The sequence below is a fragment of the Etheostoma spectabile genome, chromosome 22 (assembly GCF_008692095.1).
Source record: "Etheostoma spectabile isolate EspeVRDwgs_2016 chromosome 22, UIUC_Espe_1.0, whole genome shotgun sequence".
Classification (NCBI taxonomy): Eukaryota; Metazoa; Chordata; class Actinopteri; order Perciformes; family Percidae; genus Etheostoma; species Etheostoma spectabile.
The window spans coordinates 9,504,568-9,530,081 of record NC_045754.1 but is presented as its reverse complement, the minus strand read 5'-3'; the positions used below and the strand labels follow the sequence as shown (position 1 = coordinate 9,530,081).

Sequence of the window (25,514 nt, the reverse complement as noted above, 5' to 3'; positions counted from 1 at the left end):
GCTCAGCTTGGAAAACTAAACGTTTCAGGCAAGGTGATCTACTGTAAGAAACATAGAGCACACGATTAATGCCCAAGCTACAGTTCTCTAACCCACATCCAGGTTGTTGAAATGAGTCCATCCGATTATATCACCGGGTTGGGATGATAAGTTTGAAATGTTACAAATAAACACGACCGTGAAATCACGGGGACTGATGTGGAAAAACGAGAACTTTAACCGCCCAATAGAAATCGTGCAGTTGTGACCTTTAAACTTCAAACAAAACTCGAGACGATGGCGGAATCGCTTTTACTTGTTAAAAGACTGACATGAGAAATCCCTCAATGTACATATACTGTAGTTTACTACATACTGTAAAAAAACATTCAAACAGAATGAAAACAAAACTAACCATTTTTATTTAATGCAACCGGTCGACCTTATGCTTCTCCAATGAAATGCTCTTTGTTTTCTATTGCTCTCAGGTCATGCATGTAAACTCTATACGTCTAATAAAACCAATTGTTTACTTAAAAATGTATAAAGAAAATACTCTTTTTTTTTTTTCAAAATACTATTCGGGGAGGAATTAAGGTGTGAATTAATAAAAAATGTCAACAACACCTCGTTGTTTTCATCCTGAGATTTAAACTAATGTGTATCCTCTCCAAGGAGTAATTTATAATTTGTTTTAATGGTTATGCAAATACAGATTCTGCATCAGACACTGTTAAGTGCTTAGTGACGGTGCGTCCCCCTGGTCAGTGGGCGTCTCAGTTAAAACCATGGTTACCTTTCCTGAAGACTGTCATACTGCGTCAGCGTTGGGCTGGGACGAGCTTGTTCCACTCACAAAGTTATAAACCAAAAACTGAGAAGTGCTAAAATAGTGTGTGGCAAAGAGTTTTCCATCGGGTGTGGGGTCGGAGAAAGCGATCTCATCTTTGCTCAGGTATGAACCGTATATGAAGTTGTTCCTGTGCAAGAAAAACAAAAACTTCATCAACAAGTTTTAATGACGTCCATTTATTCTGAGGTGATAAAACATCAGATCTTGATGGCTTTCTAAAACGCACTGACCTGAGGCACTCGAGCAAGCGTGAAGCGATGCCCCGGCGCCTCATCATGTTGACCACCCAGATGCGGCTGATGCCACAGATGGCCGGCTCCGGTGTTGTGGAGCAGCACCAAGCTCTCTGACGTTCAAACATCACCTTTTCTCCCTCTGAACCTTCCGGTACTTGCTCCTCAATCACCCTGTATCCCTGTGAACATTCACAAGGCTCAGTATATTTAAAACTAATGCAGTCATCAAACATGTGCCCATACCTTTCCTGTCACATACGAGATTGCATTCTCTTACCTCTTGTATGTGCTCTGCTATAAGGCATCCACCCACTTTCTTGTCATTGGAGATGAAGAGGAAGGTCTTGGTCTGAGAGGGACACTTGGTCTCCACCTGCTGGAAACCGAGGTCGTTGTCCACCATCTCCCTGATCTCCTCGACCTGAGAAACAAACAGTTACTGTGTAGTGAAGAAATAATATGCTGGTGTTGGTGCTATAAAAGGCTTCTAAGCATACAGCAAATAAGGAACAAAAAACAAGAATGTTGCGTTCTTATTTACATTTCCGCTTCCAAAACAATGCTTTTGCTTTAGCGGGGCTGTCCTCGTCAGTGTTACCCACTAGTTACATAATCCTTTGATGGCAAAGGTTAGTTCCTCTAAACATACTGTACCTTCTTCAGAGCATATTTGGGATCATCAGGCAGGACAAGAATGATCTTGCCGTCGGGATACTCCCCCAGTATCCTCTCTTTTTTCCATCCCTGAATAAATGAGGGGAAAAAGAGAGATGTTAAAGCAATGTTATTGTCCTAATGAGGCATTAATTTCCCAACCAAAAGCATCCTCTCTTTTTCTTTTTTTGGTATAGTATGTTTACAAGCTGCTGGTTTATACTAGTACTCATACTCCAGTTACGGTTTTCAAAATTAATCATCTTTTTGCAGTTTATTAACCTTGTATAACCTTTGAGTATTTTAGTCAGTGTGCTTTTCTTTGCCCTTAACTCTTTTTACTTGACTCAAAGAACCGGCACAAGAATTCTTATGTGCCGGGACTGTTTGGTAATGGCAAATTCAAATCTTGAACGTCATGTTCTTCATTTGCTATATACAGTAACTTCCTATGTGCTACAAATATGCATACAGTTCTTCCTTAACTTAACTTCAAATTGTTCTACTTTTGTTTCATTATTTTGGTCATATAATCATATAAGTGTTATTATGATCAGTTATATTTAACACTTGCTCCACCATTTCATAGCTACATCATCTTGCATGCTGCTGCAATGACACAGTTTTCTAATGGAAAAAAATAATGTTACTAAGTGACTAATTATATTAAACATGAAGAATATCAGATGTTAGAATACCCTTTTTGAAATCCCAAAAGTCAGCCTGAGTAATGTTTTATACACTCAAGATGCGATCACACTAAATTTTTTTACACAACGTTCTGTTGTTAAAGAGTCAGAGCAAACGTGTGCTCCATAGCCAATATTTGACTCCGACCTGCGGCCCTTTGCTGCATGTCATTCCCTCTCTCTCCCCTTTCATGTCTTCAGCTGTCCTGTCAAAATAAAAGCCCAAAATGCCCAAACATTTTTTGAGGAGGAATCTCACTCACACTAATACTTGCAGTATATGCCACATACTTCCAGTCGCTTCCTGTAATAATTCCTGTGATGATTTATTTGATAAAGTCAAATAAACTAATCAACACAAGCTTGGTGTAATGCTCCCTCAGCGTATTGTTTTAGAAAATGCCCTGATGAGTCAATATTTTGAGACACTAGGCAAGACAAATTAGACAAGCAATTTAAGGAAACTTGCTCTCACCACATATTTGACAGCGCTGATGAACTGGTTGTGGAAGAGTAAATGTTGAGATTCATCTTCAGGGTTGGCAGCAGAGTAGAGCATCCCACACACGTTGCAGGCCACTGCTCCAAAATGCTTCTGTCCTGCATCCTACGAGACCAAGAAAACAATAGATCACTTCTCACATCTAAATACATCCTGCAAATATCTACAAGAATTTATGCTGAAAGGCCTTGACCTGTGATTTCTGACCTCTAGATCAAAGTCTACTTGCTAAACAATGTATAATAATGACAGACAGATGCTCACAATAATGGTTTGGGTGCCATCTTTGTCAGCCTCCTTTAGTTTCTTCACTTCTTTTTGCAGACAAGCATCAGAGAGAGGAGTCCTGTCATCCTGTGGCTCCGCTGCGCCGCTGTGACACATAGACACATCACATTACTTCAGATTCCTGTTGCTACGAGGAAAAACATATCAAATTATTTGAAAGAAACGTCTTACTCTTGAGGTTTTTCCAATGCCTTCTCGGCTGTCTCGGCTGTCTCCGTCTTATTCTCCGGACTAGAATCAACACCAGTGGCTGTAAGAAAAGGTAAGATCATTATACACCAGTACAATTTTTAAAATCAAAAACATGAACTCAATTCTTTCAGCTTTATGTGACAACAAAATGACATTTAAATAAATCATGCCAACTGTAAAAGAAATGCATACCTGCAGGCTTTACTTCACTCTTCTGTGTGTCATCGGACTCTTTCGAGTCTTCAGAGGGCAGGGAAGAGGTGGGATCAGCTGTATCCTATGTAGGAAAGAGACAGGGGATGAGTAACGTCTTTATTCAAAAATGCTGTTTGTGATGCAGATTTTGGAAGAATTTAGTTGTGAGTTACCTTGCATTTGACATCTTCTGATAACGGTGGATTTGGGGTTTTCTGAAGCACAGCCGAGCCAACGTCGGCCTTTGGAGCAGCAGGCTTTGTCTCAGATGTGTTTGAACCTGCAGCCTGAGATGCTGTTGACGGCTGGAGCTGAGCTGTACCTCCACTACCAACAGGCTTTAACTGAGGAGAAACAGAAGCAGCAGGCTTGGACTGGCCTGGAGCTGAAACAGTTGTTGACTGAGGTGTCGTCAAAACAGGAGACTTTAATTGAGCTTGAACTGGCGGAACATGTTTAGAAGAAGACGCGGCAGTGGCTGTGGCCTTCAACTGGGATGTTGTCGCAACGGCAGGCTTTAACTGAGGAGTAGTAGAACCGGCAGGCTTTGCCTGAACTGTAGCTGTAGCAGTCGACTTTGACTGACCTGAGATCGGTCCAGCAGGTGTAGTCTGAGCTTTGAGTTTTTCCTGGTGTGCAAGATGTGGGGAAACTGGGAGTTTTGACTGAACTGTGGGTTTAGACTGAGCTGTGGTTATTGACTGAACGTTAGGTTGTGTCGGCTGTGTGGGCCTTGAGTGAGGACTGGGCTTTGTTGGAGCTGCTGGTAATGGGTCATCATCTAGTTCAAAGTCATCAAAGGAATACTTGGGCCTGGGTCTGTATGGCTTGTACTCAACAGGCTTCTGTTTTTGACCATTAAGTCCATTGGGCATAGGAGGGGGTACTGCTGGGAGGGTCCTCTTGGCTGCTGATCTGGTCACTTTTGGGACGGGCCCCGGACCAGGGGTTTCTTTAAGAGTTTGAGCTTTACTTTGCCTTGTAGATTTACGGATTCCAGCATTAGGAGTCTCAGTTTTGGAGGCTTCCGCTTTGGCAGGTTCAGGTTTTGTGGGTTCACTTTTGGGGGTTTCCGTTTCAGTGGGTTCAGTCTTACTGGGTTCAGCCTTAGGAGTGTCAATGTTAGGGACTTCTGCCTTGGGTGTTGCAGGCTTGCTAGTTGAGGCAGGACATGGGAGAGGTGTTTTCGGTGGACTGGCTGCAGGTGGAGGAGCTGTGGTCACAGGACTCACAGAAAATGGAGAGCATGCAGACAGGGGGACCTGCCAATCTATGTCCGAAAACATCTGATTTGCTTGGTCAGATTTAAGTTTCTTTACACGTGCCCAAGACATTTTCTCTCTTTGCAGTTCAACCTGTCTCAGCCTTTGATACCTAGTTAGCTTCTTTTTCTCATGGACTTTCAGTGGCACTGAAATCTGTGTGACAAAGAAACGCCTCTTTGGAGGCTCTGAAGAAGGCTTAGCTTCAGCTGAATCATCCACTGAGCCCTGGGCTGTAGGTGCCTCCTCAGCAGGGGTCCCAGGGGCACAGCTCTCTTCTGGCCCAGCAGGAGTAGGAACACTAACAGTGTCTGCCCCCTGCACGTTAACAGGTGGACTTTCCTTCTTGCTTGCTTCACTACTGGCTGCTGTAGCTGCTGCTGCTGCTGCTGCTGCAGCCGCGGCTTGTTTTTCTTCTTCTATCCTCTTCAATAGCATGCTGTCAGTAGCTATGTCCTCTGCAATCTCCTGACACAAAGCTAAGAGGTTTAGCTGCTGCCTGTTTGCTGTTCTCTTAGATGCTGCAGCTTTTTGCTCAGCCAGAGCTGCCAGACGGGCTTTGGTTCTGGCCTGTGTGTTCATTTGCTGTTTCTTGGGTTTTTCTGCCTTTTTATCATCTTCAGTCTTTTCAGCTGTGCTCCCTGTGCCATCTCCAGTTTTCTCATTAACCTTTTTCTCAGAGTCTTCTTTATGGACTGCCTCAGCTGTTTCCTGGGGTTTTTCTATTATTGTAATGTCACTATCTTCATCGTTCTCTTCCTCAGCTACTACGATCTCACGACCGATCTCTATATCCTCCAGAAGCTGCACTTCTTGTAGGTACAAATCAGCCTCGGCATTCTCTATCACCAGTGCATTGCTCTCTTCATTTGTGACTTGAGCATGAGAGTTTGCCATCTCAACCTCTGAGGTATTAACATCCATTATGTTAGATGATGGCTGCTGGCTGTGGTCAGCATCTTGAATAACTTCAACACTTTCCTCATTTGAGATTTCCCTCCCCACCCTAGTCTCCTGATCTAAAACCTCACTCGAATTTGTCACTTTGATCTCATCAGTTGTTTGACATTGCTGCACTTCTGCCTCAGGGAAGAAGGTTTGTTGAGAACCACTTAAAATCCTTTCATTTTCCACGTCACCTTCTAAAGCGCTGTCTGGATTCCCCTGCTCTGAAGGGGAGTCTGACAAACCTGATTCAGCCGCTGCTCGAGTAACAATATCAAAGTGAATTTCGCCTGCTGGAATTGGTTCTAAGATCACAAACTCCTCAGATGTACTATCTGGTACTTCAACTTCAGAGGTGGTCGTAGTTGTCGTCACCGTGACGTCTGAAACCTCCTGAGGTCCCATGTCCTCCTGCACCTGTTCAGGAGACTCTGTGGCACCAACGCAATCTGGATAACCATTCCTTTTACTACTTTCTGGTGCATCTTCTGTCTGGCCATCTGGCATGCTGATGTCATCGCTAGAGCTGATCACTGCAACTTGTTTTCCATCAACATTCATGTCACTCTGCTCCAAATGTGCAGGGACAAAACTCTCTGGCACACTGACAGTTTGTGCTTCCATTTCAACTTCTTGGCTGTCTGAGACACACATTTGTTGCTCAACGTTTCCCTCTTTGTCCAGTTGTTGGTTACAGCTGTTGTCTTCATGAGTAGATGAATCTCCTTCCATCTGCTGGGTGTTTTGCAGGTCCAGTAAAGACACACCAGCATGGTTCTCGGATGCTGTAGAAATCTCTCTACCATCATTACTCTCCGGACTACTAATGGGCTCATACACTATCTGGTTTTCATGAATCACAACCTCTGATTGATTAACCGTCTTACTCTGCTCTTCTGATGCCTGAATTACAATATCAACATCATCCGGTTGGCCACAAACAAAAACTATTTCTTCAGTGCTTTCAGCTCCTCCTCCTTGTCCTTCAATATCATTGACTGTTTGGTCAGCGTTTTCAGAGGAAATGATTGCAGCCTCATCTTTGACTTCATTAACCACTTGTCTCCCTGTTTCCTCTTCTAAAGCAGAACCTACCCTTCCTACCGATCCACTTATTACATCCATATCCCCTTGGATAACTGCAGCAGTAGGATCTGCCTGCATGTTTGCATTTCCCTTACTTTCAGCCATCGGAAGAGGGTTGTGAGCTTCATTTGATAAGACCATAGAGGGTTTATTGACTTCTTCCATCCCCTGGTTTTGCAGTTCTGCTGTAGGTGCTGCATTACAAATCTCCTCTGGCGTTGTAGTAGTTTCCATATTTATTTGAACCTCTGGATCATCAACACATTCAGCAGTAACCCTATCTTCATTCTCCTTACGCTCACAACTTGCAGTCACTAGATCTTTCTGAACTTCTGTGTTGAGTTCACTGACCTCCTGGCTTTGTATTTCCACTGTAGGTGATGGGTTAGAAATCTCCTCTGGTATTGGTGTTGCTTGCGCATCCATTTCTATTTGATGTTCAGTAGCATACACACATTCAGCAATAACCTTTTCCTTGTTTTCTTCACTCTCCGTATTGGCAACAACAAAAAAATGTAATAGTTGAGCGTCTGTTGTGAGTTCACTGACCTCCTGACCTCTCTGAGTTTGTGTTTCTACTACAGTTGTTGGATCAGAAGCCTCCTCTTGTGCTGCTGCTGTCTGCAAATCCATTTCTCTTTGACTCTCAGCCGCACTGACACATGGTGTTATAACTTTGTTTTCATTTCTATTACTTTTAGGAGTCTGTATCATTAGACATTCTTGAACATTCTGGGATATGTCTATTGCAGGTTCAATGATTTCTTGGCTCTTCTGGCCCTGAGTGTCTACTGTAGGAGCCATGTAAGAAATTTCCTCTGATGTCACTGCAGTCTCTACTTTCACTTCATTTAGAATTTTCTGGCTTTGTATTTCCATTGTAGGTGTCATGTAAGAAATTTCCTCTGATGGCGCTGCGGTGTCCACATTCACTTCATTTAGACATATCTGGCTTTGTATTTCCACCATAGGGGCGGAAATAGATATTTCCTCTGATGCTGTCGTCTGCGTGTCCACTTCTATTTGGCTTTTCTGTATTTCGACCAAAGCGGCTGAATTTGAAACCTTGGATGTTGATGTAGCCTGAATTTCCATTTCTATTGGACTCTGTGGAACAGTAACCAATTTATAGTTCACTTTGTTTTCCATATTTACAAATTTATGATCCTCATGAAGTTCAGCAGACATGTCTGTGGTAGGTTCACTACCGTCCTGGCTTTGAACTTCCACAGTAAGTGCTGTGTTAGAAGTGTCATCAGATGTCGCTGCGGTGTCAACATTCACTTCATTTAGACTTTTCTGGCTTTGAATTTCCACAGTAGGTTCTGTGTTAGATATTTCATCTAATGTCGCCACAGTGTCCACATTCATTTCATTTAGACTTTTCTGGCTTTGTATTTCCCCCCTAGGTGCGGTGTTAGATAATTCATCTAATGTTGCCGGGGTGTCCACATTCACTTCATTTAGACTTTTCTGGGTTTGTATTTCCACCGTAGCTGCAGCGTTAGATATTTCCTCTGATGCTGTCATCTGCATGTCCACTTCAATTTGGCTTTTCTGTATTTTGACCAAAGCGGCTGGATTTGAAACCTCAGATGTTGTTGTAACCTGAATTTCCATTTCTATTGGACTCTGTGGGACAGTAAGCGACTTAAAGTTCACCTTGTTTTCCATATTTCCAACCTTATGATCCTCATGTTCAGCAGACATGTCTGTGGTAGGTTCACTGTCGTCCTGGCTTTGTCTTTCCAAAGTAGGTGCGATGTTAGATATCCCCTCTAATGTTGTTGTCTGCATGTCCACTTCTATTTGATTTTCAGCAGCAACAACACATTGATCATCAACCCTGTTTTCATCTTTGGCGTTCTGACAATTTGCAACTGGACATTTCTGTGCTTCAGACATGTCTGTGGTGAAGTCACCGTCTATTGGCCTCTCCTGGCTTAGCACTTCCGCCGTAGATGCAGGATTAGACATTTCTGATGCCGTAGTAGTCTGTCTCTCAGGTCCGTTAATATGTTCAAAGTTCTTGCTTTCTTCCTTTTCCATTATTTTAGAATTCAATGCATGATCCTCATTCAATTCTGGGGATATGTCTGTGGCACATTCACTGACTTCCTGATTCTTTTGGCTTTGTATTTCCAGTGAAGCGGTTTGATTAGAAATCTCAGTGTGTGCAGTGGCACATTCAAAGTTCATCTCCTGTTCTTTTTCTTCATTTATCATAGCATCTTCTTTGACTTTAACAGGTATTTCTGTTGTGTGGTCTTTAATTTTGTGGTTGTTTTTATCCTCCTTAGGGGCAAAGTCGGAGCTCTCCTCCGATGTTATCTTAGTGTGCATGCCCACGTCTATCTGACCCTCTGAGACTGTGAAACAATCGGAGAGCCCATCGCTTTGATTTTGCTCTGGAACAGACTCACAATCTGGTGTCAGTATTTCAGGACAGCTGTCAGTTGTCTTGTTCATCACAACTTGGCTCAGTTGTAGCTCAGCAAAAGACCCAGGACCAGCAACAGTGTGAGTCGACAGGAACTCGACTCCCTTCCTTTCACTTTCTTCAGACTTTCTGACTAGTTTGTTCACACCGTCACATGAGTTGGTAATGGCATCTGGCCCTTGATGACTCACTTGATCCTCGGATTTTGATTCCTCTTTGAAAGTAACTTGAATTTTGACACTGAGGTCTGTTTGAGTCCCTGGATTGCAAACAGACTCTGTTGTTATTAGATTTTCCTCAGGCTGACCCTCTGGATTACTACCTTCTACCAGGATCAATGCTTTATCTTCTACATCACTATAGCCTGCAGAGACACTGGCAGCTTCAATCTCTCCCTTCATTTTAATCTCTTCTTCATTACTTTTACATTTCCTATCCAGCTTTATCTCCTCAGAAACAGTCTCTGTGGTCTCATTTGTTTCAGTTTCACTGCTCACATCTGCCTGACTTTTACAAGATGTTCTTTCATCTACCTGTACTTCACCTTCACAGCATGGATTTGCCTCTCTTGTGCAAAAATATAGATTTCCCGCTGATGTCGCAAGTCTTTCATTATCTACATCCTTTTTGCTTTTGATGTCCACGTCCTTCTTTTCCCCCGTCTCAGATGTGAGGCTAGGCAACCCTGCAGCTGTTGTAAAGTCAAATATTTCTCTACATGATACAAGTGCTTCATTATCTATGAGCTTTTGGCTTTCTAAAATTTTAAATTCCTCATGTTTACTTTCAACAGCTGCACACTCAAACTCAATGCTAGCTTTTGCACTCCCTCCTACGGAGACTACACTTTCCTTTGACTCTGCTTGTGGTGCATTAACTGACATGTCTTGTGTCTCTCCTTCAGTGACAGACTGTTCAGATTCTTTCACATCATCCTGATTAGCCTCTCCCGGACTTGAATCTGAAAATCTACCATAATTGTGGTCCATTTGAACAGGGTCTCCCGGTGCAGTCTCCTGTGGGTCAGACATTGACTCTTCAACCCTGCGTTTAGCTTTGACTCGATTAGAATATTTTCTGATGCAGCGGGCCTTGTCCCCATCATCCCTCTCTCTGAAGAGGTCAGTCTTACTACTATCACTACTCAACTCATCCTCAGACTCTGTAGAGGCTGTTCGCTTCAGGGAAGCTTTGGAGTAAACTTTCAGTGAGGGAGCTTCTCCGCAGGAGGCACTTGTGGCTTTCAGGAGCTTGGCTTTTTTGACAGGTGGGTCAGAAATGGTTTTGCTGGAATCCTTTGGAGGGGAACTCTGTTTGGATGACTTGGCTGGTTTATTCCCCCCTTCCGCTGAAGCACAAAGTTTTTTCTTAGTCCGTGGAGCTGCTGTCTTTTCTGGTGTATTTCCTGTTTTAAGGGACCTATTATTGGAAGCCGGTGCAGTTTTGGATGGCAGAGCCTCACCATCTTCATCCAACTTCCTCATCTTGGGCTGAGAATCATGAGGAGATGATCCTCTCTTTGGTGCTGGCATTCTGTCAAAATGTGTGACAAAAGCAGAATTTTTACAATTTGAAGCCAGGACAACAGAGGAGATCCAACTTATCCCTGGAGTTACAATCTAATACAAAAATAAGATAGGATTAACTATTTTTTGTCTAGGCATCCTGCAGTTTTTCCCTTTTAGGTTAGGTTGACAGAAATGTGATGACATAAACAGAAAATATATCTCCAAACGACATGACAAAAATGATTTGTGTTCATATTGAATAAGGAAATTCCACACTGTTGTTATAATGTTGTAGTGTTAGTATGACCTATATTCCTTTTCAAAATGCATCAACTGCTACCTGGTTTTCCTAACAAACAACAAGGCTAGCGTCGAACATAAACAGTGATAAATCGCAGTCAAACTAGGTGGCTAGCGAGTCACACAATGTACGATCTACATTTACTCACGTATTCCCCATCCACATACATAATCTTACTGATTGCCTGACAGTCGACAGAGATTGTTGTCACCAGGAGTTGTGCAGACAGTTAAAAATGGTCAGTTAGCTAGCTAGCAGTGGCTAGTGTTGCTAGCTGGAAGTCCACAGTGATGGGAGCTAAAGCTAGCAGCAGCCAACTCGCAACAAATGAGCGAAACGAGACTCGCTGAACAAGTCAGTAAAAAACAGCAGGCAGACAGACAAAGCAGAGAGCAGAGAGAGTATTCCTTACTGCACTAATGTCTGCGAAAAGATAACGCCAAGACATCCGTCAATGAAACTCACTTTGATGTTTTCTTTTTCAACAACAGCTGTTTTTTTTTCCTGTGAATAAAAATGAACTGTACTTCCGGAGGGAAACGGCGGATGTGACGTCCCAGCCCTCCAGTGCACGCTTAAGACAAAACTGAAGTTTTGGAAATTTGGAGTTTACTTTATTTATCAGAGACAAACCTTGCACAATAATTATATATCAAAAACCTGTTTAGTATAACCAGCTTTTTTTCCATTCGAGCAAAAGAAATCATTACATATTTTTTATTAATTCCACTACATTTATAACATTAGTTACAAGTTCCTTTACATATTTAGATTAATATTAGAAGTTGCTCAAATTCAATTTTTTTGAAGTCACAACCCTTACATGTTACATAACATATTTACCAATTTACTGTATTGTTAATGTTGCAAATGTGTTTTCAACTAGTAGACACTATAGCAAAAATATTACAAAAGCTCAAACATTAAAGAGTAAATGAATTTTCTTTGTCCTCGGAATGAAATAACACAAATTGTTATCAGATACAAACCAGAAACAGTTTTTACATGGGATTTTATTTTTTTCAGATGTTACAGACATTTCATCGCCAAATCACATTAGTGGCAAGCAGAACAAGTAAAGCCCTTTATAGTTGTTAATGTAAATATAGAGAGACAATCCAATATATACAGGTTTTTTATTTTTATTTCAGCAAATGTTCAATTCAGTGACTGAGGGAAGGTGATATTCATTGATAAGTTACAGTAAATGGAAAGCAACATGGAGGGGTGAAGGGGCGTAAAAGCATCAACAGTAAAATTGAGAGTGCATATATCCCCGTTTACTTCTTCATCTCCAGGACTCCACTTCCTGGCCTGCGCTTCTTCGCACTGCAGATGTTACAAAACTGCAACCCAGGAATCTGAAACAGAAAAGTGGGAAAAGGTACAGGAGTGTCAATAAGTTATGTTTGAGATGCACAGATAAAATAAAGCCTGGAGAATGTTAACCATGTACAAGTCAACACCAAACAAAATACACAATTTAATGTGTTGTGTAAAGAGTTACACATATTAAAAGGGAAGTTACTTACCGTTCCTGAAGATGGTAAACATTCCTTGTGAAACATGTGTCTGCAGTGAAACATCACCACACTGAAGGGTTTGGCCATGTCTGAAACACAGGTGGAAAGCAAAGAAAATAGCCATGAATTACTTTCAAATGCAATACAACAGTAACATACCTGATACAACAACAAAGGAAACCCACCTGATGGTAATATTGTAGCATGACACGATTCGCAAATGTTCTCCTCTGAAAATAAAACCAACAATTGTGTGAGTACAGTTTCAAAATGACTTAATCTCCGCTGCTTCGGGAGGAACGCAAAGAAAGTGCACCCACCGTCGACCCGGACTCCTCTCATCTGTGTTCGGTGCATCTTCTGGAGCAGAGAGAGGGAGTCGGCCACCAGGATCTTCTTACACCCTTCCCTCAGAAGAATCTAAGAAACAAGAAAAAAATACCTGGTGAGTTAAAAAAATCAACAAAAAAAAAATAGAGCAGAGCAAGGAATTCAGATTAATAACTTCCGACCTCTAACGTAACCCCAATATATTGCTAGAGTGATTTCAATACAGAGCTACTGAGGTTGTACGGTCCACATAAATGGTTATTTCCCCCAAATATAATGTTGTCCTTCTTATTATACCTGTATATTAATGCAGTAAGAAATGTTCAGTAATCTTTCTGTTTGTAAAAAAAAAAAAGAAAGAAAAAAGAAGCATGTTTTGTTTAATTTAGATTAAACCTGCGGCAGGATATATAAATGGGCCACCCCATTTCATCTCTTAATTATAAAGATTTAAAGTAAAAAAAAAATTGTTAAAGAGAAACTTGTTTAACCTGCAGATTGTAGTCCTGGAGAATTTTCACTAGTGAATCTCTGAGGTTTGGGATCTCCATGCCCTCCTTAATGCGATGGATGAGCAGAATGGGATCCACATGTGTACCAATGTTATTCAGCAGGCCGGTGATGAATGCTGGGGAGACAAAAGCAGACAGATAGAGACAAAGAAGTATTATAAAAAGTGGGAAAATGACAAAGAAATACAGAATCAAACAATGACAGGGCCATTAGGAGACAGTATCATACGTGGTTTGTCTATGGAATAAGAGATGAGATCCTCCCAGAGCTCTGCATCGTCCTGCTCTTTGGCAAACTCTATGGCCTTGTCCACGTCCTCCAGCTCCTCCATGATCATCTGCAGCGCTCGTCTACAGTTACCCATCCTGCCTGGGAGCCAACATGCTGGATTAGTTTCCTTATAATCATTTTAAAACACACCTAAAGCAGGAAAACCGACCTTAACTAACACTTACTGAGCAGGAAGACAGTCTCCTCTACAAAGTTCCTCTGCTGACAAACCTCGAGAGCCTGACAGAAAAGGAAGGGACAACATAAATGATGTCTTGTAGCTACTGGAAGTATGAATGTGCAGTAGGATGACATTGTACCTTTTCAAGTGGGCAGTGTGTGCTATCTCTCAGGAAAGGTAAGAGATTTGGCCGGTCATACTCGGCATACAGACCAATCTGTCTCTCGTGATATTTTTGGCCTTTGTGGTGGTCCCGCTTGAACAGTTTATGGAGGTACTGTGGGGAAAACATGAGGAAAATCAGTTCTGGATTAAACTTTGAGTTATTATAATTGTATTCAAAGTCATCTCAATTTACCACATGCAGAAGCTCAGGCCTGTCTGCTAGTTCTTCCACCACCCTGTCTGTCTATCAGAGGAGAGAAGAGAAACAGGATCAGTGGGCAGCGGCTTTTCATCACATCTTTAATAAAAAGACAGAGGGAAGGCAGGAACACTTACTGATAGCTTGTCTTCATTGTCCAGAAGCATGTCAACAGCTTTCTGACGACGTAAAATTAGAAATTCAATGTGTTACTAAACATTAAAATGAAATGGAAAATTTAAAAATGTCATTATAGCATGAATACTTGTTGTAATGTTTTCAGACTTTTACCTCTTTGTCAAAGTCCATGAGGAGGACAATCTTGTCCTCTATGGAGGAGAAAAGGTTGTGTTTGTGGATCAGCTGGTAAACATCTTTGTGCCTCAGTCTCAGGTAGATTTCTAAGGCCCTGTCGTACCGCTGGTCGTACGTGTAACTGCAACAGCACCAGACACCAACAAGTTACTTTTAAAAATTTGATTTTGTTTCATTTTCATTGAAAGAATTGTTCCTTCAGTCCTACAGGTCCTTCAGTGAATACATATTTGCAGACAAATATTGTGAAACCAAGTGTTGTCACAGAATTTAACTTAAAACTCCAGTCTGGATCTTAGAGTTTCAAAAAAAACAACCAATAAAATTAATAATAATACATTTTATTTGCAATGCACTTTACATTTAAGACAATACCAAATAATTGACAATAAAATGATGCACAATGTATAAACCGTTTCCATTTTGTTGTTATATTTAACACCAGCAACTTGTCTTTGAGTATTTCCCTCAATATTGATTCAACTGGTTGAGTAATGCACAAGTTAAGATCACTCACAGTTCAGCCAACGTGGTGAGCAAGGTTCTGTTGGTGGGCTCCCTCTTCAGGTGATCGCTGACTGCCTGAACAATGGCCATGTTATTATAAAGCTCTCCAGGCCATTCCCGGATCAGTGTGGCAAAACCCTTTGTGGACAGCACAGAAACTATTAAGCTGACGATCAACCAGTGGATTAACACTGGATTTGTCACAGGATGAAAAGACTATTAAGGGACAAAGTACCTCATAGTCACTTTTGAGAAAGTCATGCAAGATCATTTCATAGATGGCCGGTCTGAGACGCAGATCCCCTCTGGGCAAATACTGACTGATGGCCTGAAATTGGAGAGAGGTGGAGTCATATTGAGAAAAGTGATTAGAGACCGATACCGGAAGAAAGACAAAACATTTGCATCATCGATTCCTGACCTTAATCACTTCAGTAATTAACGGTAAGTTCTATTAACCAACAGAAATTCTGAACCAGAGTCCCTGAACCTACCTTCAACTGTCCGATGGTCTTGAACCTGTACACTTCATTTTCCCATAGTTCCATGTTTTTTCCAAGAACCTTTTGACACTTCCTGAATTAGAATAAGCACATGATCATCCAGATGAAATTAAAGTGCTCATTTTATGCTTTTGGGCTTTTTCCTTTTCCTTTATTGTGTTCTATTTATTATCTTTATTCACGTTATAACCCCAAAGTCCACTCCAACAGAAAACACTGTTCAAATACTGCTCCAAACAGCTCTACTGTCCTCATTCTCTGCAACTGACTAGCTAGCAGTGTTGACCTAGGTACTGCGCATGTGTGACTCCCAACAAAGATGGGACAGAAGTGAGATGTCTCACTGTGTAGCTAAAACAAAGCGCTCAACACACAGGGGGAAAGGAGGAGCTACAGCAATAAGCAGAACAACTATAATATGGTGTTCTTTGAAAATTAAACCATGTAAAGCTATTCTGGTACAATCTCAAAATACAATTATGAAAATGAGCATAATATTAGCACTTCAAACGATTCTGGCTTTTTGACTTTGTTAGCAGTGGACGTGCTTGTGGCTATAGAGTCACGTCAACAAATGAAGAATGTTATACATGACATATATACATACAGTGTATTAACTATGTGGTCTTCGTGCTTAAAAGGAAATAGTAATTTGACAAAAAAATTATCTAACTCAAGGTCCACTTACTGGTTAAAGCACTTAAAAAGTGTGTAGGTAGGTAATTGAATTATCATCTAATCCATTCAGTAAACAATGTAATTCTAGTGAAAATAAGTTTGGATTATGTTTGAGTGTTTTACTCTTTCTACAATTTTTAAATAAAGACATGAGTGAAAAATTCTGCTTAGCACTTCAAACAGAAGGTTTCTGTAATATGGACCCTGGAGATAAAAACACATAGTTTTCAAATATCAGACACAAACGCATGCACACACACCCTAAAACCTACCTCGCAGCACTGTCATAGTCTCCTTTTTCCACTAAGTGATTGATGTAAGCCATCCCAATTTTCTGGACGTCGTGTCTCTTGATGTTTTTGAAACTGATCTCTGCAGCCATCAGGGCCTCCTGTCACAGTTAAACCACAGTAACAGGACACACGGTCAAACTACATAATTGCGGACCGTAACCTTTTGCAACATTCATAAAATTCAACAACACAAACCTCATATTTCTTCTTTTCGAGTAGCCAATCGATATGGTCATCCTGGTCTCGCTCCTTGGCCACGACGATGTCTTTGGGACTGATGATGTAGAAGAGCGACTCTCCCTCAGAATGCTCTGTTAATGGAAATACATTTTTGTCTCTGTGTATTGAGCATTACAGCTGACATTTGATGGGCGATGCATAACGAAATCAGAGGGCAGTAAAAGGCTGCGTGACATTTCTCTGAGGGCTGTATTTTATGGTCTCACCAAGGCGGTAGTCTCTGCACTCGTTGTCTTGGAAGTTGCGCACGGTCAGCGCGTCTGAAGAGATCTCCTCGCAGCTCTCAGGGAGAGGCTGGATGATGTCGAGACGAGGCCGCGCACGGAACTCCTCATCCTGCACACACAAATACGCAAAATGAATACAACCCCTGTACCATATGAATCCCTTTAATATATAGGTATAAGAAGTATCATTACCATGTGGTCAGAGTTCTCCTTCACAAAGTAAAGGGTGACAAGTTGATCTGCCAGCGGGGCCAGGCCACTGATGAAGAACTCGGTCTCAAATGCAGACACTATTTGACAAGGATAAGGCAAACAAAAGAGAATTAAATATATAATCCTCTTTTATAGCGCATTTAATCCATCTGTAAGTCAGGAGTGGTAACATCCGGATAGTCTATATATTTGTCACTGCATCCTCAAAATATCAGCTTTTTAGGAACCTTTTTTAGCCTGCACCACCACAGGTGGCAGAATATGAGGTATACTGTATTGACTTCTGCTACTCTCCTTGTTGTTAAAATGTTATGCACCATTAACACCAAAACAAGTTCCTGTGCATTTAGCATAGCAGGTAGATACAGTAACGTAATCACACTTTGATAATATAACTTTGATTTAGTTCATTTGTGTTGGTATTATTCTAGCTAGTTGATTTTAACTGTGTTTTAATCCCATCTCATCTAGTTTTATACTTGCTTCATGTTGTATTTAATTTCACTATTATGGTTGCCTGTTCTGGCTTTATGTTGTAAAGCACATTATAAACTTGGTTTTAGAGAAGTGCTCTATAAATAAAGTTGATTATTATGTAGTTTGCTATAGTGTGCAGTGGATTTTATACCTATTTCCACATAGCGGCTGGGCAGATCTCTCATTTCAGTAGGATTTCTTTCTTTCACAACACAAATCTGACGAGAAAAAAGCAAAATTATAAAAATTCTGAAATACTGGAATAGCTAGTGTCTGATATGAGTTTAAGTAGATAGGAAGCTGACCTTAATGGAAGAACCCCAGCCAACAATGAGAGAGCTGTTGTCCTTCCAACACAGGCTGCAAGGGTACATGTCAGGCCTAAGACTGACGTTATCCCGCAGCACGTTTGTGATCCGCTGTTTTGTACCAATATCATAGATTTTAACACCCTAAAAGAAATCAGGAAAAAAAAGAAAAAGTTAAAATTGTACACATTCAATGTTGTACTTTTCATTGACGTCTATAACTGATCACTCACCACATTGTTGGCCCAAGCAATGAGGTTAGCTCTCCACTGGATCGCAGTGATTGAGCCCTCGCCTTCATGTAGAACAGACGTCTTCCAGCGATTCAACCAGTTTCTTTCATACAGAAGCAGCTTTGAGAAAGAAAACAAGATAACATTTCATTCTCCACAGTTTGCAGTGTGCAGTTGTGCAGCCTGGTCTACAGAGGGCAGTAGATGAACAGCACATTGCACAAGGAATAGCCAGTCCGGAGCTGTGTCTGGTAAAAGGGTGAAACTGCCCCAAAGATGTAACCTAAACCGGGGGGAACCTTTGTCATGCTGCAAACGATGAAGCAAAGCCAGATTTGACTCCTTACATGAAGCTCTTAGTTCCACTTTAGAGCATTTAGGCACAAAGACAATGAAGACAGATAGTTCATTATACTCCATCTAAGTGAGAATACGTCACATTAGCTTCACATTCAGTGGTGGAAGAAGTCATTTTGCAGTTTCACATGGTCGATGTGATTTCCAAATGTAAAAGCCATCAAGTAAAAAGGTTGAAAACTTGATGCATCACAAGCATGATTTCACACATCCTTCTTCTTCTTCTCAGTATAATTGTTATGCCTTTTTTAGGACACACACCATTTATTGTAGTCCCTGTGTGTGGCGTACAGTATAGAAACAAGTGTTGAAAGACAAATCATTGTTGCTTCATGGTATCTATATTTACTGTCTCACAGAGGTGTGGAAGCTCAGCGAGTGTTGTGTTTTCAACCAAAATGCAATGTGGTGTAAAGGCAGCCACAGGACTACTTCATCAATTGCAGTTTAATGTTCAGGCCTTGTATTGTACATGCTGTTGAGGACAAAGCCTGTCATTCACATTCCCTGCATTGCTACTGTCCTGCTACTAAGGATTCCGAGAGAAGGTTGTATCGGCTCTTTAATTCAGCAGTTGGGCTATGTTAATAAACAGTTTGCTCTACAAAGAGATGATATGACAAAAGAACTGCGGAGACAAAATTGAATTTCCTTTGACAGGATGTGGCTCCCGTTGAGGCTTATTGATTTTCATCACAGGCACATTGTGGAGGCCCTCACAACTTGGAACTGAGAGAAATCAGCAGCAATTGAAAGAAAATGGCAAAGTAACACTAACAATGGGGTTTCATAAAAAGTTGTTTTTCCTCATCCCTGTTGTATAAATGTCAGTATACTTTATTTATGGATGGTTTTGCAATGACGCCACTTCCTAACAGTTTATAGTTGTGTGTACAGTAATTGGCATGGGGTAATATGTAGGTGGTTTGACTTCCGAAAAACAATATGGCAAATCTAAAGTCAAAGATAGTATTCACCTTCCGCAGGCGACATACCTGCCAGAGAAGACTTTCAGGAAAGAGATCACTGTGCGCGCCAGAAAATCCTAAGACTATGTACCCTCTTGATAATGACATCTTGTTGCCGTGCTTGTGAAGCATTGCCTTTCAAACACTGTTGAGCGAACAGCACTTTGTGAAAATGGGCAGCTCTCCCGAGAGCACTCCAGCAAAGAGACAGAAAACTAAGAGCCTTTCACACCAGACAAAGGCCTGTGCATCAGCGTCAGCCAGGCCAAAGTGAGAAGGTTTGCAAGATTCGGTTTGGCCCGGACACAATCAGGATGAATCATTATTGCAGGAAATGGCAAAAACTGTACGTAATGACTGCACGAGTAAAAAATACTACTCAAACCTACCTTGTTGCCCCCTGTGACAAACTGTTTGTAGTTTGATCTGGTGAACTGAGGGTGTAATGCCACCACCTGCAGAACAATACATGAGTGACAGATTAGACTATAGATCATTTGATTTTTCTTTTTGTTAGATGCAGGCAATACTGCAGCAACAGATGCATGCTAAGGCTCCTACGTTTTCAGAAAATTCGATTTCAACTTACTTTGATGGGACAGTCAAAGTTCTCATGGAAGCCTTCTCTTGTATAGAGTCCAAACACTTGAACCTGTAACAAAGATGAGACGGCAGAACAGCAAGCAAAGGTGAATAACTCAAAATTTCTCCTTTAATTGCTGCCTCGGCAACTATCTGAGGCCAGCGGGGGGAATTGTTGTCAGAAAATACTTTGATTGGCTCGCTACTTCTCCGCTGGGTCACCAATTAGTGGACAAGTTGATTCTTTGAACCCCGCAGGGTTTAGAAACAGAAGTCCTCATCTTGGACACGACCACAGCCTCAGTTGGCTACAACAGGCCCTAATGTACCATTAGAGTACATGACACCCAGTTTCTCTTCACCAGAAGCCCCAAAAAGAAGACTTTTTTTTAAGTAGAGGAATAATATAAAACTCTGATGCAATCTTCTTTTTTGAACCGCACCAGCGATTAAGGATTAAGTTAGATTTTCAAAGGATTAACAGCCAACTGAATTGGTTAAGGGCAAACAATTGGTGTAGCATTGGTTTTAATTGTCTGCTCCACTTTCTTGTGCGACAAGATCTTGTTTTTGCCACCAGAGTGCTAGAAGTAGGGGGAAGGTGATATCAGAGAGCATATCTTGACTTTGAAATCCATGAAGGATGGTGGTAATGATGAGAAAAGACAAGATAACAGCAAGGTGGAGAACACCATAGATGGCTGATGGCTGACTGACAGCTTGACGGATCTGAGTCCTTTCCTCTACTATTCTCAATAGGTACAGCTTTTTATAAATTCACACATCATGAAAACAATATATGTGTAGATATGTTCAAGATGAAACTTTAAGTTATTGCTCTGACTGCGGAAGAACTGCCTTCTGAAAATTCACTACCTCCATTTTCACATCCTTAGCATAAAGTTCAACACTGATAAGATGAGTTTTATATGAATTTGAGGATGAATTATAAAAGATGAAAAACCTAGATTTTTATTTTATTTGCTTTAGCCCCAAGGATCAGTAACCAGTGGCAGCGATGAGCAGAAAGATCTCACCTTTCCATCCTCGGAGCAGATGCCCACATGCTCTCCACTTTCATCCAGACTGATCTGGTTGATCTTCACTGAACTCTGCGGAGACACAATATCATGGGATCTTTTTTTAAAGGCAGGTGAATATCTTTGTGGCTGGCAAAATGTTGCTGGCTGACATTTTACCCCATTAAGTGAAATGCCAGAAAAAGGGAAAGGCAAAAAAAATATGGCGTATTTAATGGATACTTACTCCCGTATGTGTCAATGCATAGAGCATGGCATTAATGCTGTGAAGGTTAGGGGGTCCCAACTCACCGCTGTAGCTTTTAAAGTTTACACATTCATGACACTATGGGGCTCTTTAGATAAAAGGATCAACCAAATGGCATACATTATAGCAAATGTTACTTAAAAACCATCCCTAAGGGGTTGACTGTGCATCTGTCGAGGAAAAAGTTTTGCTTATCATATACAATTTCTTCAGTGCATTAGGTCCACCTGGGTATTTCGTACGCATTTTAAATCCTTCTCTGCTTTCAAATGAATTCTGACCATTTCATTTTAAAACTACGTCACAAATCCATCCGTAATATCTTAGCTCTCTTTCTTCTGTTCAGTGAAATAGCTTCCTAGTTACTCCTATTACTAGGCAATGACTGATAACTGGTAGTAAGTCCTTAGGTGAGTAGCACTTGAGTCAGTGTGCCCAGCAGGGACACTACAGTTAGAAACATGAGTGCAGGTACGTTAATTGTAAAACGGCTAAATCAGCCTTGATTACTTTTTTTTTTTTTTACTTGAAAATTAAATTATTGTTTAGAACTCATTCCCTCAAGTGGGATGAAATTAGATATATGAAAGATCACTGCTGGGTATAAAATGTCTCCTAAAGCATCCCTATGGGATCCAATATTAATGTCCTGAACCATTAAATGGTGTATGTAACCACTTGTGCTTCTACTATGTTTAATAGAAAAGACTGACATGAGGACTGTTAAAGGAATAGCACGGCATTTTGGGAAATATGCTTACTTTCTTTGTTGCAAATAGTTGGATGATAAGATTGATCTCACATGTGTCTGTTAAATATTAGGCCACAGCCAGCATTTGATTAGCTTAGCTTAACGGATATAATGCTGCATGTTTACAATCATAGCTGAACGTGTTTGTTAATTAGCATTACACACAAAGTACAGCTAAGACTGATGGGAATGTCATTAGTTTTGAAAGTATTTGGTCAAAAGTTTGAGACAAATCAAAATGTTGATATTATTATGGCGCTAGATGAAAAGTCATGGGATCACAAAAGGGATTATAATTCATCCTGAGGAGAACATGAATGTCTGTAAATGGAATGGACGGCTATGCAAGGCACTGGCCTGCCATTGGGAGTGACGTGGGGTTCAGTGTCATGCTCAAGGACACTTCAACGTGCGGACCGGACAAGAGATCGAACTGCCAACCTGTACCAAATTGCGTGGGAATCCATCCAATTTACTCAAAACCACAAATGTCAACCTGATGGTTGCCCTACAGTAAAAACATTATTTAGGTTAATGTTAATAATACATTAGTACTAAGTCTATCATTAGTCTTTAACATGGCTAAAAGGTGAATCACCGTAGGCCTTATGAATTTCATTATTGTAATCTAAAGGATTATAATGTACTTACAATTTCAAACTTCTGAGTTACATTTCCTTGGATGTCCAGCAGGAACACCTTCCCAAAATGAGTACCTAGGGCAAGAAACTGAGAAGGGACAATAATGTAATGTAAATTAAACCAGAAGACACGTAAAACAAATTCAAGATTATGGAGAGAAAAAAGTTCTTGTGCTGACGAAAGGCTGTGGAAGAGGATAAAAAATAAATAAATAAAACACTTCCTGGAGCTGGAGCGACATGAGCAGAGAGGGGATTGGGTGGGCTTGAAGGCAAAACTGTGAAATTGCAGGGGGTGGAAAAGCCCTATTTATTAAAGCATACAGTGTGAAATGGCATTTTTTCCCCCCATCAAATTAAAATGCTTAAGCATAATAAATGCACTGTACATCTGACTTCTTCCCATGCTCCCCATGCAGCCCAATCACCTGCCTGCCCAGCACAGAGCTATTATTTCTACTGAGCAGCAACTGGTTTCTGTGTATTGTGCTTTAGCAAAAGTGCATGTGTGCACATATGTGTGTGTATGTGAGTCCACTGGGACAAAAAAAATTATAGAAACTGGGGGCTTTTGGCATTAGATTAAGTGTGTGTTCTTCCACCCCAGCCCCTGCTCCATGCCCTCCTCCTAATCCCCCTCCCTTCAAAACCAGCATGTGAATGTGCGGCAAGCCCACCATGCTTCAGTGCAGTCTATAATGAAATGCTTATATTTACAGGCACAGCTGAGCATGTCAGACAGAGCCCCTGCAATCTCCCCAAATAAAATAACCAAAAATAAATAAATAAAGGGTTCAACCTTGTGAGGCGGAGCGACTTTTAAAGGGATTTATCAGAATGGAATTGTTCAAATGAAATTCCGATTCAGACACTTAAAATATGAGGCAGCATAAGGCAATATGTGCCTTTGGTGGCTTTAAGGTTGTGGGAGCTTGGCACGACAGTGGGGGCTGGTGTGACCACACAGGTAGCTGAATGGAACAAGCACAGAAATCCCACGAACAAATACAGTCAGATCAAATTAAGAATTTCAGCAAAGCAACGTATCTCACTGTGGCATGGTTGCTATTTTTAGGTATAAAAAAGGGGACCAAATTCTCAAAGTAAAAATAAATAAATGAAAATCAATAGCGGTTAATAAAACATCAGGTGAGGAGACATAACTGGGTATGACTTTTGCTCTGCTCAGGCGTGCATGTGTGCTGCTGGTGCCACAACGATTAACCATCTCGCAGAGAGTGGCCCTCAACATATCAACATTGGACAAACAGACGAGAGGAGTGAAAAATATGTAAGATTGGGAATGAAAAAGAGGAAAAGACAACGGCACCTAGTGTCTTCTGATTTTTCCCCCGAGAGGGAAAGCAGGGAAAGGTGAGAAAAGAATGGGCTGCCATCTCTCAAATGTGTACATAAACAATGTGAAATCTGTACTTGAGATGGGTGGACTTGAGACTGAAATACCTTTGTGTGGGGTGGATTATAACCTCTACCTTGTCATGGACAGTCATACAGCTGGCTGCATCCTTCTGGAGGATTTCTGTCACCCCATTGGAGAGCCTCTCATACTTCAGTTTGGGCTCCTCCTCGCTGTCCTCCTCCTGGTTGAAAAAGTAGACTTCTAAGATTCACTCTCACTATGACATTTTCTAAAAGGTATTCATTACAACAGTACAGTGTCCTCTCACAAACACTACAGTCCACAATGTCCTTTAAAAGACATTGACAAAACCCTTAATGCAGCAAACTGAAATATCTCAAGTCATTTAAATGTTGTGCTCATTTTTCTTTTTTTAAAACAAGTGAGAAGAAGTTCAACAAGGGGGTGACATGACTTCCTATGCTTTCAACGCAACTCAAAATGTGTCCTGTGGATTTCTTGACCACTAGTGGCGCTATGGAGCAATGTTCTTATGTACAAGGCCTTGCACATTCTGCCACTGACACTATTTAACTAGTTTACATTTGGTGGTAAAGCTCCAAAAACATAGTAGCAAATCAAACCAGCTATTAATCTAACTGAAATAACACCATGCCAATTTCTAGGTATGGTAAAGGGTATGTGATGATATGGGGTTATTTTAAATCTAAGGGCCAAGGGAACTTCGTTAGGATGCATAGTATCCTGGCTCAATGAAATAACTGGCCTTTAAAAATAAAACTGTGCCTGCCTCTATGGGAATTTAACATAGTGGTGTGTATACGTATGCCCCCTGTATTTTAAGGAAGAACATTTATTTATGTACAATACATTATTCATTCACAAAGAAAACTGGTGTCCTTAAAAGGTTGGCTTTTCCTAATTTCTTTGAATTAAGGCATTAAGGTCAATTTCCAAAACATGTTTTTTTATTCCTCTTTTTGAACTTTAGCATGGGTGTGTAAACCTATGTTAACTTACTTAAAAATCACATTATATGACTTTATTTCCAATGCAATTGATGTTCCTCTGCTCATCAGAAAAAACCTTTCAACAGTGTGAAACATACTAGACAATGCATATTGATGGTAGGCCTGCATGATTAATCGTCATAAAATCGCGATCTCGATATGTTTACAGGCTTGTGGTAATGCGCTATTGGTGCCAAAAAAAAATCCATGTTTGGTACTGCCAATTTGTTTT

The 25,514-nt window shown here is 40.9% G+C and overlaps 2 protein-coding genes across 6 annotated transcripts in view; both read right to left on the bottom strand.

Moving 5' to 3' along the window:
- Positions 1-671: 671 nt before the first annotated feature.
- LOC116672008 (mucin-17) lies at positions 672-11,682 on the bottom strand. Of its 5 annotated transcripts, none has more exons than XM_032503517.1 (11): positions 11,543-11,677; positions 7,591-10,854; positions 3,762-7,446; positions 3,586-3,670; positions 3,373-3,451; positions 3,178-3,286; positions 2,887-3,018; positions 1,723-1,812; positions 1,346-1,489; positions 1,063-1,247; positions 672-959 (listed from the first exon to the last, which is right to left on the bottom strand). In XM_032503517.1, the coding sequence occupies exons 2-11, from the start codon at positions 10,851-10,853 to the stop codon at positions 791-793; spliced, it is 7,941 nt and encodes a 2,646-aa protein (XP_032359408.1). In that variant the 5' UTR covers position 10,854; positions 11,543-11,677; the 3' UTR covers positions 672-790. The 5 variants fall into 5 exon arrangements, with proteins under 5 accessions (XP_032359408.1, XP_032359409.1, XP_032359410.1 ...); XM_032503518.1 differs by having other exon boundaries at positions 3,762-7,711; positions 7,883-10,854; XM_032503519.1 differs by having other exon boundaries at positions 3,762-8,219; positions 8,394-10,854.
- A 446-nt stretch (positions 11,683-12,128) lies between these two features.
- Positions 12,129-25,514, bottom strand: part of vps41 (VPS41 subunit of HOPS complex) — a 17,534-nt gene continuing 4,148 nt past the window's right edge. The window contains exons 3-28 of the mRNA XM_032503877.1: positions 24,385-24,492; positions 22,902-22,979; positions 21,250-21,324; positions 20,220-20,282; positions 20,020-20,085; positions 18,306-18,425; positions 18,070-18,216; positions 17,916-17,982; positions 17,267-17,364; positions 17,054-17,183; positions 16,803-16,918; positions 16,587-16,705; positions 15,628-15,709; positions 15,369-15,461; positions 15,144-15,271; positions 14,603-14,747; positions 14,449-14,490; positions 14,306-14,356; positions 14,087-14,224; positions 13,952-14,006; positions 13,725-13,865; positions 13,475-13,611; positions 12,974-13,073; positions 12,839-12,883; positions 12,663-12,742; positions 12,129-12,491 (exon numbers count right to left, since the gene is read on the bottom strand). Of these exons, the coding sequence (XP_032359768.1) occupies positions 12,411-12,491; positions 12,663-12,742; positions 12,839-12,883; positions 12,974-13,073; positions 13,475-13,611; positions 13,725-13,865; positions 13,952-14,006; positions 14,087-14,224; positions 14,306-14,356; positions 14,449-14,490; positions 14,603-14,747; positions 15,144-15,271; positions 15,369-15,461; positions 15,628-15,709; positions 16,587-16,705; positions 16,803-16,918; positions 17,054-17,183; positions 17,267-17,364; positions 17,916-17,982; positions 18,070-18,216; positions 18,306-18,425; positions 20,020-20,085; positions 20,220-20,282; positions 21,250-21,324; positions 22,902-22,979; positions 24,385-24,492 (2,505 nt within the window). The 3' untranslated portion in view covers positions 12,129-12,410. The remainder of the gene's footprint in view (positions 12,492-12,662; positions 12,743-12,838; positions 12,884-12,973; positions 13,074-13,474; positions 13,612-13,724; positions 13,866-13,951; positions 14,007-14,086; positions 14,225-14,305; positions 14,357-14,448; positions 14,491-14,602; positions 14,748-15,143; positions 15,272-15,368; positions 15,462-15,627; positions 15,710-16,586; positions 16,706-16,802; positions 16,919-17,053; positions 17,184-17,266; positions 17,365-17,915; positions 17,983-18,069; positions 18,217-18,305; positions 18,426-20,019; positions 20,086-20,219; positions 20,283-21,249; positions 21,325-22,901; positions 22,980-24,384; positions 24,493-25,514) is intronic.